The sequence below is a fragment of the Porites lutea genome, chromosome 1, assembly GCF_958299795.1.
Source record: "Porites lutea chromosome 1, jaPorLute2.1, whole genome shotgun sequence".
NCBI classification, from domain to species: Eukaryota; Metazoa; Cnidaria; class Anthozoa; order Scleractinia; family Poritidae; genus Porites; species Porites lutea.
Window position 1 is genome coordinate 24071316 of NC_133201.1, and position 16679 is coordinate 24087994.

Consider the following 16679-nt stretch of genomic DNA (forward strand, 5'->3'; position numbering starts at 1 on the left):
AAGTGAACTCGGACTTCAAGGAATCTCGCGGAAAGTCACTGTGAACGTTTTGAACGGTCAAACGGAAACATTTGAAACTATGCCCGTTGATGTTGAACTAGAAAGTTTGGATGGGAGCGAGAGCAAAACTGTCAGTGCATTCACTACAGAAAGGGTCACAGGAAACTTAGAGGCAATCGATTGGAGAAAGCATGCTAACAAGTGGCCACACCTGAGAGGCATCCAGTTCCCGAAACCTGGACCACACCCCCTAGTGGATATTTTAATAAGAGTTGCTCAAGTCAATCTGCACTATTCATTCAAGGATGTCAAAGGAAGACCAGGCGAGCCAGTGGCCAGATTAACCCCCTTAGGATGGACGTGCGTTGGACCTTCCAGCACCCAGAGAAGCGGAGGCCTGCAGACCAATTTCACTCCCACGTACTTTGTCAGAGAGCAGCAAGAAAACTCAGAGGAGATAAGCAACCTGCTTCGAAGATTCTGGGAGATCGAAAATTATGCGACATCAACGGAGTTCCACCCGTTGACTACAGATGAGAAAGCTTCTCTAGAGAAACTGGAAGAATCAATTAGATACATTGATGGCAGATATCAAGTTGCAATTCCCTGGAAGCATGACGAGCCTGCATTACCAAACAATTACCAAATGGCACTGCGTCGACTATTAGACACTGAAAAGCAGTTGCTGAAGAATCCAGAAATAGGCGAGGCCTATACCAACAACATTAACCAGTACCTTGAGAAGGGTTACATCCGCAGACTGGACCCCACAGAGAGGAGCCCTCTAAAGAAGTGGTACTTGCCTCACTTCCCTGTTGTAAGGCCAGACCGAACAACAACAAAGACTTGCATCGTATTCGATGCTTCCACCAAGTTTGAAGGAGTCTCCTTAAATGACGCCATTTACCAAGGACCAAAATTGCAGAGAGACTTAACAGATGTTCTACTTCGTTTCCGAAGAAACCCCGTGGCATTAATGTGTGATATTGCTGAGATGTATTTGAGAATTGAGGTCGCCCCCAAATGTCGACCATATCAGCGTTTCTTGTACAGAACATTGAATAAAGAGAGAGAACCTGACGAGTACGAGTTCAATCGAGTTGTTTTCGGAGTTAACTCTTCACCGTTTCAACCCCAATTTGTTGCCCAGACGCATGCAGAAAAACACAAAGACGAGTTCCCAATGGCCGCAGAGACAGTGCTGAAGTCAACTTACATGGACGATAGTATGGATTCAGTGGTAGACGAGAGTCAAGGTATCAAGCTCCACGAAGAATTAACTCAGCTCTGGTCCAAGGCAGGGATGCAAGCTCATAAGTGGCTATCAAATTCGACCAAGGTTCTCGAAAGGATACCTGTAGAGAGCAGAACGTCAGAAGTCCACATAGCGAGCGATGGACTACCGATGGTGAAAACACTTGGTGTCACGTGGTTACTAGGAAGACGTTTTCACCTTCAACGCCAACCCTCCGGAGAAAGACTTTCCGCTTACTAAACGGAATTTCGTCAAGAAGATCGCCAAGTTATTTGATCCGGTTGGGTTTTTAGCACCATTTATTATTCGCGCCAAAATCTTAACTCAAGAAATGTGGGCCCCTGGGATGGACTGGGACGACTTATTCCTGGGAGACCTAGCCAGTAAAGCGCGTAAATGGTTCAAGGAGTTGGAAGATCTCCATACCATTAAAGTTGCTCGATGTCTACGCCAAGGACAAGAGGAAGAAATGTTGTCGCAAACATTACATACTTTCGTAGACGCATCACAAGACGCCTATGGAGGTGTTGTCTACTCAAGAGCAACCTATAAAAGCGGAGCAGTATCCATAAGATTTGTTGCTGCAAAGTCAAGAGTAGCACCCCTTGCAGCTACAAGCATTCCTCGACTGGAGTTAATGGCCGCAGTTCTAGGATTGAGAATGGCAGGATCCATTTCAAGAGTTTTGAACGCCAGTTTGGATCAAGTAACTTTCTGGTCGGATAGCATGAATGTACTTTGGTGGATTAGAGGAAGAAGCCGATCTTTCAAACCTTTTGTAACAAATCGTGTTGGGGAGATCCAGACTGCAACAGACCCAAAACAGTGGCGATACGTTCCAACCAACAAGAATCCAGCAGACTTACTCACGAGGGGACTTAAACTGTCAGAACTGACCAAGAACGAGAATTGGTGACTGGAACGGACTTTTTGGGGCACGAGGAGTTGGAATGGCCAGTTAACAAAGTAGTCATAGAACAAGGAGCTGCGAAAGTAGAAGTAAAGAAGTCAAATTCAGAATTACCAGACCATTTCAATCATCTTTATGACGAGCGAGCAATGATTACTATAAACCAAGAGGACCCATCATGGCGTTTAAACCCCAAACGTTTCTCAAGTTGGAAAAGATTCACGAGAGTTCACGCGTGGGTCCGTCGTTTCGTGGATAACTGTAGAGGTCGCGCGAGACAAAATGGAGAATTAAAGCCAAGTGAAATCGAGGACACAGAGGTTCAGGTTATTAAAAGCGCCCGCCGAGAAGCCTTTCTTGAAGAGTATTTGGCCCTTCAACGCCGAAAGGAGCTACTGAAGAACAATAAATTACTTGCCTTTCCACTACGATTGGACGAAGAAGGTCAGATGAGGTGTGACAGTCGACTTAAATATGCAGAGTTCTTATCTCATGATGCTCGTTTCCCGATAATTCTTCCTCGCAAGCATCAAGTCACAAAATTGATTGTGAAGCACTTTCACGAAGAGGGGAATCATGCAAGTGGAACGAATCAAACGCTAGCAGTCCTATCGACTCGATTCTCGATAATATCTGGACATGAAGAAATTCGAGAATGGGGAAGGAGTGTAATGAGTGCCGCAGGCGGAAGGCCAAAGCTGCAAAGCAAATTATGGCACCCCTTCCACATATCAGACTTCGGTTATCACTCCGACCTTTTGCGCCAACAGCTGTAGATTTTGGGGGAGCTTTCGTCACAATTCAAGGAAGAAGATCTCGAAGACAAAAGCGATACTTGTGCTTATTTACTTGCTTAGAAACAAGGGCGGTTCACCTTGAGATGGCCTTTGGACTTGACACTGATTCGTTCCTAAACGCCTTCTATAGGATGGTCAATCGAAGAGGACTACCCAGAGAGATGTTATCTGACAATAGGACGAACTTTGTCGCGGCCGAGAGAGAGTTGCGCGAATTGGTTGAGGCGCTGGATCAAAGCAAAATTGCCCAGTCAACAGCAAACAAACAGAAAGCTTCGTTCGTCTTCTGCATTTCTTTTAAAACAAAACAAATGGAACCTTAAGTCTTATGGTTTTAGAACTTTTACAGTAGCTGCTCCCTATTTATGGAACTCCTTACCTTTAGAAGTCAAGTCTTCGCCCAGTTTAAATATTTTTAAATCTAAACTGAAAACACACCTTTTTAAATGCGCTTTTAATCTAAATTAGTTTACTTAATCTTTTGTTTTTATATTTCTAAGTCATACTGTAATACAATGGATGTAAAGCGCTTAGAACGCATGCGGATAAGCGCTATATAAGTGTTATTATTATTATTATAAACAAAGGAGTAATGTGGCACTTCAAGCCGCCACTAGCACCACACTTCGGGGTGTACACGAGACGATGATTAAAGCTGCAAAGCGGGCTGTGAATGCAGTATTGGGCAATGCAGACGTGACAGACGAAGAATTAACAACAGCATTCACAGGAGCAGAAGCGTTATCGAATTCAAGGCCCCTCTCGTACCAATCAGCAAACCCTGAAGATGATATACCACTGACACCGAACCACTTTCTGATAGGTCAAATTGGAGGTCAATTCGCGCCAGAATCCGTAGACGAAAACCAATTATAGTCTTAAGAAAAGATGGAGAAGAGTCCAAGAGCTAGTTAGACATTTCTGGCATCGTTGGCTCAGAGAATGGATCCCAAGTCTCAGCCTCAGAAGAAAATGGCTAAAAGAGCAACGAGACCTTCAATCAGGAGATGTTGTCTTAGTCATGTTGCCCAACACACCAGGCGGGCATTGGCCTCTAGGAAGAATCGTCGCATTATATCAAGGAAAAGATGGTCATGTAAGAGTCGCGAAAATCCAAGTGGGAAAGAGCCAACTGACCAGACCTATTTCGAAATTGTGTCCGTTGGAATTGCAGTAAAGAAACTTCCGTAGAAATGTAGCTAAAGCAGAGCTACATGAATGAGACAGCAAGACGTTCGTTAATGAACTTTGGTGACAATGTCATCAACATCGATTTGGATTTTTTATATTTATATTAATTTGATGCGCCTAGAGACATTTTCCCCTTCTTTTGTATAGATAAAGTTGATATGCTGTGTCATATCAAGGGGGGAGAAATGGACAAAAGGATTAACGAACTAGCGATGGTGGTGAAAGACATTCCTGCGTTAAGGGACTCATTCGAGCCCTGATTGGATGAAGTGTTATGGAAATTTGCATGGACCGAGATTAAAACCTCTAGTGTTAAAAAAGTATAAGTCAGAACAGTTTAGAACTTGGAAGGACTTGGACGGAGACAATTTTCGTTTATTCGATTAATAGTTTTTGAATTCGCTTGGTAATTTTTTTGTCAATTTGAATTCGGTCAAATTGTAAAATTCGTAGCTAAGAGTTTGTGTACAATTTTTGAATATAGTTCATTCTCGTGAACATATACTTTGAAATGTTACGACAATCAGTTCTTTTTTGAACCAAATTTTGATTCCTGCTTTATAATCTGTTCCGAAGTTGTAACCAATAAATCATTTTCCATTGGTAAACCCATTAGAAACAGGTTTTAAACTATTTGAGGCCGGCAATCAATTTCATCTTGAAACTGCTAGTCAAAAAATCGTTGAGTTACTTACTGCCTCAATAACATTTCGTCTATTTTATAATAAAGAAGGAAAAGATTCTTTTTCAGTTTTAACAGGTCAGCAATCCCTTGTCCAGCATATAGTGAACATCCCCTTTTTCAGGTCGTGTGATTGAGGAAAACCTCATAAGAGCTTTCTTCATTTAAGTTCAACGTTTTTTAAACCAAAAAATTCCGTTCTTTTTGCTTGAAAAGTCATGCAATAGAAGCTGTCTCTTGCAGCAAAAACGGGCGCCATGTTTTGCAACAATATGCTGCAAAAGGAGTAGGAGTAGGAAAGTCGCGTTTTGCTTTTTATCACCCACGTTGAAGCCTGCGTTACAACAATCAGGTCGTTAGAAATTGCGTGAATACTGACTTCTGATTGCATAAAATTAGGCAGGAATCACGCCGTAAGCGGGAGTTACGTCACTCGCTGCAAAAGAAGTTTGCCCTGGGTTGTAAAACGCGCAACACGTACAGATTTTATTCCAAAAAACAAACTACTCTACTCACTAATCACTACTTTTGCGTTATAATGCGCAACACCACCATTGAACTAGTTTTACAGCATTTTTATGTTGAAAAACAAGCTGCTTGTATTACCGTACCTTTTCTGTGTAGATTAAATTAGTATAAAAATCCCCTTGTTAGCATCCTTTTAAGGTGGCCCGAACCTATTTATATGCCCGTTGGTTATGTTTTTGATTTGCGTTTTTCAGAATGAAAGATTCAACCGATTTCTATGATATTAAGTATACCCAATAAATAATGATGGAACTTTAAGAAAATGTTATTTTTTTTCTTGTTGATATAAAAACCTTTGAGATTTATATATATATTTAAAACCGCATTTTTACAAAAAATGTAAATAACTTCGAAATCCCGCGACAGATTTTTCCCTAACCTCAGCAAATAAGCCTCAGAGCTCTCTAGCTTTACATCTGCAAGTTTGAAAGCAATCGTGACCGTAGAACTCGCTGCACAAAATGCTGGTCAAATTTAACCTTAAAATGCTACGCTAACACATTTATGAAAGTTGACGTACGCGAGAGGTAGAGGTAGAGTGCCGACAGACTATCCCCTATCCTATCTCCTATCTGAAAGCATATTCCTACCTAAAGCTTTATTGCAAGAAACAGAGTAAGCAGAAACCTACGGCGTGTGTATTTCTGGTTTGCAAAGTACAAATAGGTTTTCGAACTGTTGGTCGAGTCTTGGTAGTGTGATGAGTCGTATTGCCAATTCGCTATCGTAAATTATTCACAAATTTAAGTCGATGAATGCATTTATTTCCTGTAGGTTTTTGCGGCACAACGAGATCAATGAGCTTCTGCCTGGGATATTTTCAAATCTGTCATCGTTATACTACTTGTAAGTAAATTGCGCATTTCATATCATGCGAATCTCGTAAGAGGATCTGAAGACCTCTCATGGTAGCTGGGAAATTGGGGAGACGAGAGAGGATGAATAACCTTAGTGTGTATGTATCTTTCTAGCTTTTCATGATTTTTTGAAACATTTTGGCAACATATTTGTTCGCTGTGGTGGGGCACTATTATGTCCTGATCTTAAATAACAGTAACAATAAAATTTGCGCTTTTGTTTGATTATAAAAAAAAGTAATTTGTAATGTTATTGCCTTAAATATTAAGAACTGTTTTTTTAACACCTTGATCAGAGAATGATAAGAGTATGTAAATGAGAAAAGCGAATGTAAACAAATTTTCGCCTATGAGAGAAGCTAGGTTTTCTTGCAAAGCAACTTACCTATCAGTTTCATTAAGAAGTAAAAAGGATTCTAAATCTGAATTTGCGGCATCTCCATCGAAAGGAGAGCTTTTCGTTTAGTGAGAAAACAAGCGTGATACAATAGAGAACATATAGAATATTTACCCACAAGTTGTTGTCATTCACTAAAAACGATTGCATTTTAATTTTTCAATTCTGTTGTCGCTCTATAAGCCTGGTTAGGGTTTTCCACAAGTTGCTCGAGATTTCCAAAAAGTTCCGTTTAATTTCTCAAAAAAAGAAATGCTCAAAAGTTGCCAAAAAAAAACCAATCAAAAGATGCTTTTTATAACGAAAGCTGCTCAAATGTTGCTTGGAAAAATTAAAACTTTTTTGGTCTGGTGCTAAAATATGCAAATTGTACAACGAAAGTAACATTTCTAAGCATTTTTATGCAATTTTGCAGTGTAACCAGCGTTGCTAAATAACTTTGTCCTCAATTAAAGCCAAAAAATGTAATGAGTCAATATAATTGTTCAGTGACCTTCTTCACTCGAGATAGTCAAGTCAGTCGAGTGAGAATTCAGGAGAATCTTCGTCCACCATTTTGAATTTTCTCTAAAAACCGCTGACCTAGCAGCCCGACTTCTTTTATCTTGCGCCCATGATCTGCCCCAGGGGGGAGTATTTGTCTCCTTTTTGCAGGAAATTCATAAATTGTCTACTAAAACATTGTGAAATATGGAAGAAAGACCAACTAAGCACGAAAAACTGCTCCGATATCTCAGAATTAGAAGATAACTAGAGAAATTGCTCAGAATGCAAAGAGTTGCTCGAAATACGAGAAGTTGCCAAAAAGTTGCCGAGCAACTAGTGGAAAGCCCTAACCCTTGTCAAGTTAATTAATTTCCAGAGAAATAAGATATTGTACGATGCAAGAAAAGGACGACTTCACTCAAATAGTGCAAAAGTGTTGCGAGTAATACTGGGAAGATCATTGATATAGACCAGAAAAAAAGAAAGATGCTAGAATGAGGTACACCGGGCGTAACAGGAAGATTCTTAGAGGAAATGCCGTCAAAGATGCAGCACTGTTGGCGTTCCTGGAGGTAATTGGTGAACCACGACAAGAGATTATTGCCAAGACATACTGGGATAACTTAAGGATGACTTTGAGGCTTTTCAAAGGCTTTCACTAACACCTCTTTAGTGTTCGGCGCATGTTGGTCCATGTTCAATGCGCCTTGGTACATGTACCTACAAGTCATTCAGACTTTGAGCAAGGTGAAATGGTTTTTCGCTTAAAGAAAAGGATGTATTAGTTAAATTGAGTATGTACGTGACCCGTTAGCACTTTGAGGATACCTTTTATTCTGGCCTCGGAAGTACAGGAGTTTTCCTGGTTTCATAATATACATCGTTGGTGTGCGCTATGAACTAAAAACCCATGAAAATCCTGTGAATTAATTGATGGTAAATTAATGAGATTTTCAAAGGGTTTTAATCGGGATTCTTATAAGATTTTTCATGGCATGTCACCCTGGAAAAAGCATGAAAAAAAAAACATTTAAACAGCCGTTAAAACCCCTTAATCTTTCAGTTTTCATGGGCCACGAAAACCCTTAGGTTTTGGGCAAATCCATGACATACTCATGAAACCACCATGAAAATTTTGGGTTGCTTTTCATGGCCTTTTAATGGCACTGAAAATGCCATGAATTAAAAAGAAGGATTTTCGTAGTGTTGTAGTTCATGGTCTTTTCATAAGGCCACTAAATTCATGGCCCATGAAAACCCATGGTTATTCCATTAATATTGAAGGATTAATAGATCATGAAAAATGTTCATGACTTTTTGATGGCTTGTTGAAGACCCATGAAAATTAATAATTCAATGGCCTTCCACTATTTTCATGGCGTAAACAAAATATAACATGGACCATGAAAACTGCATTAAAAGTACTTGACTGTTAACCATTCTTTTCTAGACTCAAAATCAAGAATGAAAATGCACTGAAAATGCCATGAATTAAAAAGAAGGATTTTCATGGTGTTGTAGTTCATGGTCTTTTCATAAGGCCACCAAATTCATGGCCCATGAAAACCCATGGTTATTCCATTAATATTGAAGGATTAATAGATCATGAAAAATGTTCATGACTTTTTGATGGCCTGTTGAAGACCCATGAAAATTAATAATTCAATGGCCTTCCACTATTTTCATGGCGTAAACAAAATATAACATGGACCATGAAAACTGCATTAAAAGTACTTGACTGTTAACCATTCTTTTCTAGACTCAAAATCAAATTAATTCAAGCTCACTAATGGAAAATTAATGATGAAAACACTAACTAAATCGGTTGGAACGTATAATGAACTACAAAAAGCAATGTACATGTATCTTTGATTGATATTGACTTTATTTCACCCTTTCCATGGCATTAAACAGACAACACTATTTTTTCCGGTATCATTTCATATTCAGACTTGCCACTAAATGCAATAATCTTAATAGAACACTGTTCACATAAAAAAGTTAATATTAAAAACATGTAGCTGATTTTACTGAACAAGTTATATTCAACTTTAGAATCTAATAATTTCCAAAATCTTCAAAATCTGCAATATTTCCAAAATAAGGATTTTAATTATAAAAATTCCCCATGGCCTCTTCCGAGAACAATTCAGTTAAATATTTTTGCTTTCTTTCTACCTGGCAACTGTATAACTCTGACATCAGACATTAATCATTATCTATTAATTTCAAAATTTTGATCATAAATAATTTCATTTTGTCATATAAAATATGTGGAATAAGTTTATATAAAAATTTGAGTAGATAAGCAACTTTTTTCATTGCAATATCTTTACAACTGGAACATTTACAAAAAATAAATTCTTATATACATTTCAAGAAGCCTTGCCTAATTCCAGCATATAATTTACTAAGAATCATTACATTAATCACGGCTGACCGTGATCATGATGACATATAAGACTTTCTTTCTTTCGGCGGGTGATAATAATTGTCTCAATTGTTGTACACAAAAAAAATGTATGTCATAAAAAGGAGTACTCAGACTTGAAGTGAAAATTTTCATTTCCATGGTATCTTAAAGGCTCATGAAAAATTAAAATAATCCCTCACCACTTTCGTGGGAGTAAGTGAAACAACACTAGTAACACCATGAAATTGTCCTTAAAATCACATGACACTGATCTACATGAGCGAAACCACATGAATAAAATCTAGACGTAGCTGTCATTAAGAGCTGTGGGCCGCGGACTTCCCCCGGCTAGTTGCATAGGAAAATAGAAGAAAAATAGAACCAAAAGAAATCCCAGCTGTTTGATTCCCCGCCTACTTGTTTTATTTACCCGGCAATGTGAAATCTTTGTGACATTCCTGCCTACATGTTTAGACAACAAATAGATATAGTGCATAAAGTAACCTATAGCTTAAGTCATGATTGAAAAAAAATATTAAACGTACCCTGTTAGTGGAATCTCTAGACATTGTTTGTTTATAATCCAAATCACAAGATCAGCTGAAATATTCTCCTTTTTCAAATTTATGTTACTCAGCATACACATCACCACGTACATTTAACATTTGGATTTCAATTTTTTGGTTGGAAATATTTTTAAAATGAATTGTAATAATTATGATTTTACATGACATAGTGGCCAGTTCTTTCCAATTTCTGCTTATTAAGGTATACCAAGTAACAGAAAAGCAATTTAGCACTCAATTTTAGTGAAAAGACAAAGTAAATAAACGTCTTCGAATAATACATGCAATCATTTATATAAAAAAAGCTAAATGACTGTTTCTTTCAAAGTCGCCGAACAGCCTTCTGAACTGAAGGTCCACACATCAGGTTTAAAGTGCTAGTGCTCTGCTTTTTTACTTTATATGCAGCGATGTACCTTACAATTATAATGAATCGAAGTTCAAATAAACAAACCTACAGGCTTTATTTTAATGTAAGTTCAACTTTCAACAGGGGCACCCAACGAGAATACATAATATAATATATACATGGCATTGTTAAACGTATTTTAGTATTTAAACGGTAGACATAGACATATTTTTATCCCCTAAAAATTTTCCATCTGTTCGCATTTCCTAGCTGAAAGTCTAGTCATCCAGAAATTTTAGGGATCAAAACTTACCTTTTCGAAAATTTCAGCCAGAAAAAAGGCTTCCGAAAATTGTAGGTGACCTTTTTTGGGTAAAAATCCGTTAAAATGGGCAATTATACCATTTTTTAAATGTTCGAAAATCCTAAGAGAGACAGGCAAGCAAGAAATTTTTCAACAAATGTTCCGAAAATTCTAGATCTGAGATCGTCTTCCGAACAGATATTTTCCGAAAATTGACGTTGGGTGCCCCTTTGGGTGCCCCTGTTTCAAGTCATTATAACTGGAAACTATGCTTCTAACCTGTAGCAGACATTGCATGCATGCATATCGGAAACTTATGCTATGTCTTCTCCTATTTTATTTAACATTGGTCTTGACAAGTCTGTCATAATCTGCAGCGCCAGAACATACAATTTTCAGAGTATTCCCTTGACGATTTGCAACAAACAGTACAGTTATTCCCGCAGTAAATAGCCTGAGTATCAGGCCTTTCTAAGGGGCTAGGGGAGAGGAGATTTTAGATGGGGGAGGGGGCAGGGGGAGAAGAGAAAGGAAGGCCTGACACAAAACCATCCAGCAAATCGTGTGACACATCCAAAATCTGGATGTGGCAATGATTGGATAACACACAATACTCCTTGACGTCACCGACCGCAAGTAAATACGAGCAGAGCGATCGGTAAGGAGAAGCCATTGAATTTTTTCATAGATGTTTTGATTTCATGTTATGTGATGTACTTTTATGTACAGAGACGCAGAAAGAAATCAAAAAAGGCTCTAGAGGGCGCTCTTAAGTTCTTCCCTGGAATAAAAATAAAACCCGAGCAAGAATTGTGTTTTCAAGGCCTCGTAGTTTAAAGGAAAGATGTACTATACCAACTTCTGCCGAAACTTTGTCCGAGTATGGTTTCACAAGACCGGGACAAAGAAGACGATATCAGTGTTTGAGATATCTAAGTTCTGATTTACAACATCCTTCCGTTAAAAGGGCATTGTTAGTGTAAATGAAAATAGAGCGAAGTAGCCATGTATTGAGATAGCCTACAGCACCAAGGCTTTTAAAAAGCTTAACTTTGCTTATGGCGGTTACTATAGCGAACGTGATTAGAATTCGTTCGCTTCCTCTTCCAAAAATTTCTCCCTTTTGAAATGTCTTAAGCTCAAGCGGGCGCCATCATACTTCGCCAACAGGCGAACTTAACTGAACTTGTAACAGCTTTCACGAGCTCTCTGTGAAGTGCTGCTGCATGATAATTTTCTAGGCATAGGTGTTTCACCATCGCACCTTCCCATTTAATCTTGCAACTCCTTTCAACCACCCGAGAATACGAGGGATATCCAACAAAACCTAAAGAAAAAAATAGATTTTCCCTCGGAGGATTCTCGGCCTTATCTACATCAGCTTTTTAGCTCTATGTAACTCTGTAAACAAAAGCAATTTACAATTTTCCGGGCACACGTTTATTTACAAACAGAGCGTTGGCCGTTGATCTTACACTAGCACAATTCCTAAAACACGTAATAATTTCTCAAAAACGGCAGGTTTTCTATTACATTTATTCGAAAACTCCTCATTGGAGGTTTCAGAAAAAAGGCGAGATCGTAGCAACACAAGCACCTGAGCTCGGCCAGACGGTAAGGTGAGACTTATTTTAGGCGAGCTTTTTGACACGTGAAGATGGCAACCCAATGACCGGAAGTGATTTTGATTGGATGGTGTCGAATCATGCTGTGTGGGGTTGGAAGGCTCCAGTAAAAGCATCTGTGTCAGGCGTTTCTCTCCTTCAGCTCTCTCCCTTTTTGGCTTCCATCTTTCCCCTTTTCCCCCAGAAACACCTGATACTCAGGCTATGCATTAAACAAATTAAGGAATCAATCAATGGCATATCTGTGCATTAATAGGGACCTTTAGCAGTGACGACGAGCACGTGAACGTCAACTACCGGAAGTTGGAAAACGCATGCCCAAACGAGCACGAGCTCGTCGTCCACACCTCGTTGAGAACGCCATTTGCCGCCATTTGCCGTCCTGTGGTGAACGTGAGTATTGCTTGACTTATTTTCTTATATTTTCTGACTTAATTTTGCAATTTCTTGAATCCAAAGGTTTTTCTTAGTAGATAAGACAGAAGCCGTAAGTTATTACTGTTGCTGTGAAGTAAAAAAATCCCGATTTTTTCGATGTTGCAGGAAAAATTTGAAAGTCTTAGTATAACTGCACTCGGTCGAAGAAGTGATGGATGCAGCAGGAACATCAGGGTAAGTTTCAAGCGTTTTTATAAATGTAAGTTGTATTATTTAAACCACATTTGATAACAGTTTTGTAAAAATCCTGTTAGGATTTTTATGAAGTTTTGTTCGTCTTTGAAAGTCTAAACTATTCGTGTAAATACATTTGAGGTAAGAATCCACCTTTATAGCTAAACTCTGAAAAAACTTACCTCACTTTTTTGCTGATATAAAAGCCCTCTCAAAGCCAAGTTGTTGTAGTCGTTAATTTTTGCACATGAAGATTTTTTTTAAATCGTTCTACAGTCATATTTTACGCTGTACTGATTTTCACCTCGAGAAAAAAAGTTTATTTCCAAATAATTTTTACTGCAGCACAGAAATCGTTTTAGGCAATTAATATGGAATCAAAAGTTTGTAAGCTTACCAGTATTAACACTGACTGTAAAAATATAATTATTGGCACTTTATTTAAATTCAGAAATTATTCCATGAAGTGGTCAGAAGAGCACGATCTCATGCTATGCAGAAAAGTTCTTGTCATGGAACCATTCAAGCACCCAAAGCAAAGTAGGGAGAGAGGAGAAATCTGGGGAGAAATAGCACAAAACTTGAATGGGCTCAGTGTACCCAAATTCACTATAAGAACGCGGTCTGTTAGGGACAGGCTCACTCTTTTGCTGAGGAAGTACAAAGAAAAGGTGAGAAACGAAGAGCAGGGTTCTGGCATGAAATGTGACGAGGAAACAGAACTGGAGATGGCATTGTGTGAAATCATAGAAAAGGAACAGGCAGCTGATTAAGAAAGGAAAGAAAACACTAACACTCTTACCAAGAAGAATGAAAACGACAAGGTGTCAGCTGAAGAAAGTAGGTTGAAGGCCTTGGAGCGCCTGGGCCAAACAAAAAAGAGGAATGCTCATTCATGTGATGAAGTTATCAAACCAAAAAGCAGAAGAAGTACCACTGAAGCTGTACAAATTCTAAAAGAAAAATTTGAGCATGAGAAGGAATTCCGGAAGGAAGAAATGGAATTGAAGAAGAAAGAGCAAGAAAAAAGAGCAGCTCAGCATCAAATGCTGATAGATCAGCAGAGGTAGAACCAGCAACAGTACCAGGATGTAATGAAGATGATGACTGAACAGCAGCAGAGGCAGGAACAGCAGATACAGAACTCTCAAATGCTTTTCCTGCAGCAACAACAACAGAGTCAAATGTTAATGACTTTACTTGAAAAAGTAATGCCTAAATCCTCATAAGAGCTGGCAAAGGCACAACAAAAGTTGAAAATTAAATTGTCAACCTTTGGCCCTTTCAGCCCTTTAGAGCCATGTTGTTGTTATGATAATTTTTAACTGATTATTTTCCAACTATAATTTTGTCTCTTTTTTTTCTGGTGACTTTGCCTTTCCAGCTTGGTGATTAGTTTTTCTTCACCTCGACTTTAAAGGTTGATGGGTTGTTTACACCTCTGGAGAAAGAAATTTTCTTAGTGCAGTGTGTACAGTGATCAAAGATACATCGTTGAACCTAAGATAACTTAAGTAAACCGTTTCACTCACAAGGATATAGAAAACAGGGGTTTAAAACTTCAAATTAAGTATCACATGGCTGATAAAATGCTGCAAACCTTTGCAGTAACATCACATAAGAGTGATTGCTGCCAGATAGGTGGCATAGTAATTAAGAACATGGTCTTAAACATCGTCGTGAAAAAGAAAGTAGTACATTGATGTTTAGACACTGGGAGTGAAAGGGTTAAATTAAGCTGTCCTTTGAAATTTTAGAACGTTAGTGTTAGGATGTGCTCCATTTTCTTGCATTTAAGCATAGATTGAGCAAAACATTGAAATAAGAATAAAATACACATACCCTTTTTAGTACTCTTTTGAAACATTAGCATCTTATTGCTGAGTGTCTGGCTCTGGAATTATTTAGATATTCCTTTTAAGCCTAGGGCTCTGAAGGGGGGTGTGGGGGGGGGGGGGGGGGTGGAGGGGGTGGGATGGGGAAATGGGGAAGGTCTTTGAATGAATCTTTTAACTTTTTGATGGATTGATCTATAGGCGCCAAATTGATCTGGAAATATTCATTTGTGCCATTATCATCTTTATGTGACATTTGCATTTCCAACCACATAAATCAAACTTGCATGTATGTCGTTTTCTTTTATTTTCTTCCTATACATTGAAGGTGCTTTTTAAAGTATAATTCCTTCTTTCCAACAGTCTATATTTTACATCCCATTACACTAAATATGATCCAGGAAGGAGAAAATACATCATCAAAATCAGTACAGCTAGACTACAATTCATTGAAAGTATTGTTCCAGGGAAGGGGGTTCAATACCAAAATAATCACTGGTGTTATTACCATAAAGGCATGTAATGGCGTTATGGAGAAGTGCGCAGACAACATACATTTTACCGACGCTGCTAAGGCCTATCTTCGAATTCTTTTTATAGTCAAGAAATTTAAAAGAATTAATGACGTCACCGAATAAACATACTACAGAAATCCGTAAAGCGCTCATAGCGTCGTTGTAATCCTGCATGAGGGGTGTAAGTGGGACACGACGGAACGGTGTTTGGAGATGAACTCGGAGAGGGAAGGCCAAATCTCCATAAATGCACATAGCTTGAGCTGCTGGATTATAGGCATACTGTTGAAGGTCCCACAGTAGTCCAGAATCGTTTAACATCCCTGCGTCGTGTTTATGCCCCTCTAGAAACGAAATTAAAATCAAACATGAGAAGAGAATTTTTTCGGGGGGGGAGGGGGTTATTTAAGTTTAAAACACTAACGTTTTATTACAAACTCACCAACTGGTCCAAATAGGTTGCCAATAAGTCCATTTGGTAGGGACAAGGATTGGAATTTTAATGCATGGACCCTCTTGTGGCCATTGTACACAATTCTCTGACGCTCATTTGGTCTTGAGATGGGTCGCACTGTTCCATCTACAAAACCGAAACAGTTGTCAAGGGGGCCTCCTTTTCCTGATATAGCTTCTGCATAACGCTGCAAAGCCCCAGGATTCAGAAGATCTCGATTCCATTGTGTTATACGGTGCCCATGAACGTCATAAATATAGTCGATGACATCACTTGAGATCAGGCTTATAACAGAAACCGGTCGGCCAAATCGCGGAATCGATCACTGAGTCTGCATGGGTAAGCAACTCGTTTGAGGAGTATGCATAGGCCTTCCATGTCGTCGCAAATACTCCCCTGCTCGCATTTAAACACCGGTGGTAGTTGGAGGGCTGCAACAAGGCGAGGGAGATCGTGTTTCACGACACGAAACTCTGCTTTGCACCCCGCGGAGTTCATAGAAACCAAATCAAACCGTTGATAGTTTTATTCATGGGGAAAATCTGGATTCTTTGAGATGAAACTATCGTAAAGTAGCAAAAACTCTTCATCGGAAATAATTTCATCGCCGTAGAGAAGAGCGAGGAGGTCACGAAATTCTTTGAAAGACATTTTCCCTGGTGACTTTCACTGTAGGAAGAGACTCGTCCTCGTACTGTAACCGGTTTGCTAAATGTTTTTGTTTCCCGCCGAAATACCGCCGTGGACGACGTTCTCGTTCCAGGCCCCAATCGGTCATACCAGTCCTCGTCCTCGTTCTCGTCTTCATTGCTAAAGGTCGCTATTATTTATCACTGAAGTTTAAGCTTAATTACGCGTAGTTATTAGAAAAAATATCTTTCTACAATAATCCAGCTGAGTTAA

General features: G+C 39.0%; 1 protein-coding gene and 3 pseudogenes across 1 annotated transcript; 3 read left to right on the plus strand and 1 right to left on the minus strand.

Annotated features, from left to right (window-relative positions):
• The first annotated feature begins 339 nt into the window (after positions 1-339).
• LOC140936458 (uncharacterized) lies at positions 340-1394 on the plus strand (annotated as a pseudogene).
• On the plus strand, positions 1229-2461 carry LOC140926659 (uncharacterized). Its single transcript, XM_073376380.1, has 2 exons — positions 1229-1357; positions 1440-2461. The coding sequence occupies exons 1-2, from the start codon at positions 1229-1231 to the stop codon at positions 2169-2171; spliced, it is 861 nt and encodes a 286-aa protein (XP_073232481.1). The 3' UTR covers positions 2172-2461.
• A 10969-nt stretch (positions 2462-13430) lies between these two features.
• Positions 13431-14201, plus strand: LOC140940911 (uncharacterized; annotated as a pseudogene).
• Positions 14202-15741: 1540 nt separating this feature from the next.
• On the minus strand, positions 15742-16427 carry LOC140926668 (uncharacterized; annotated as a pseudogene).
• Between the last annotated feature and the right edge of the window lie 252 nt (positions 16428-16679).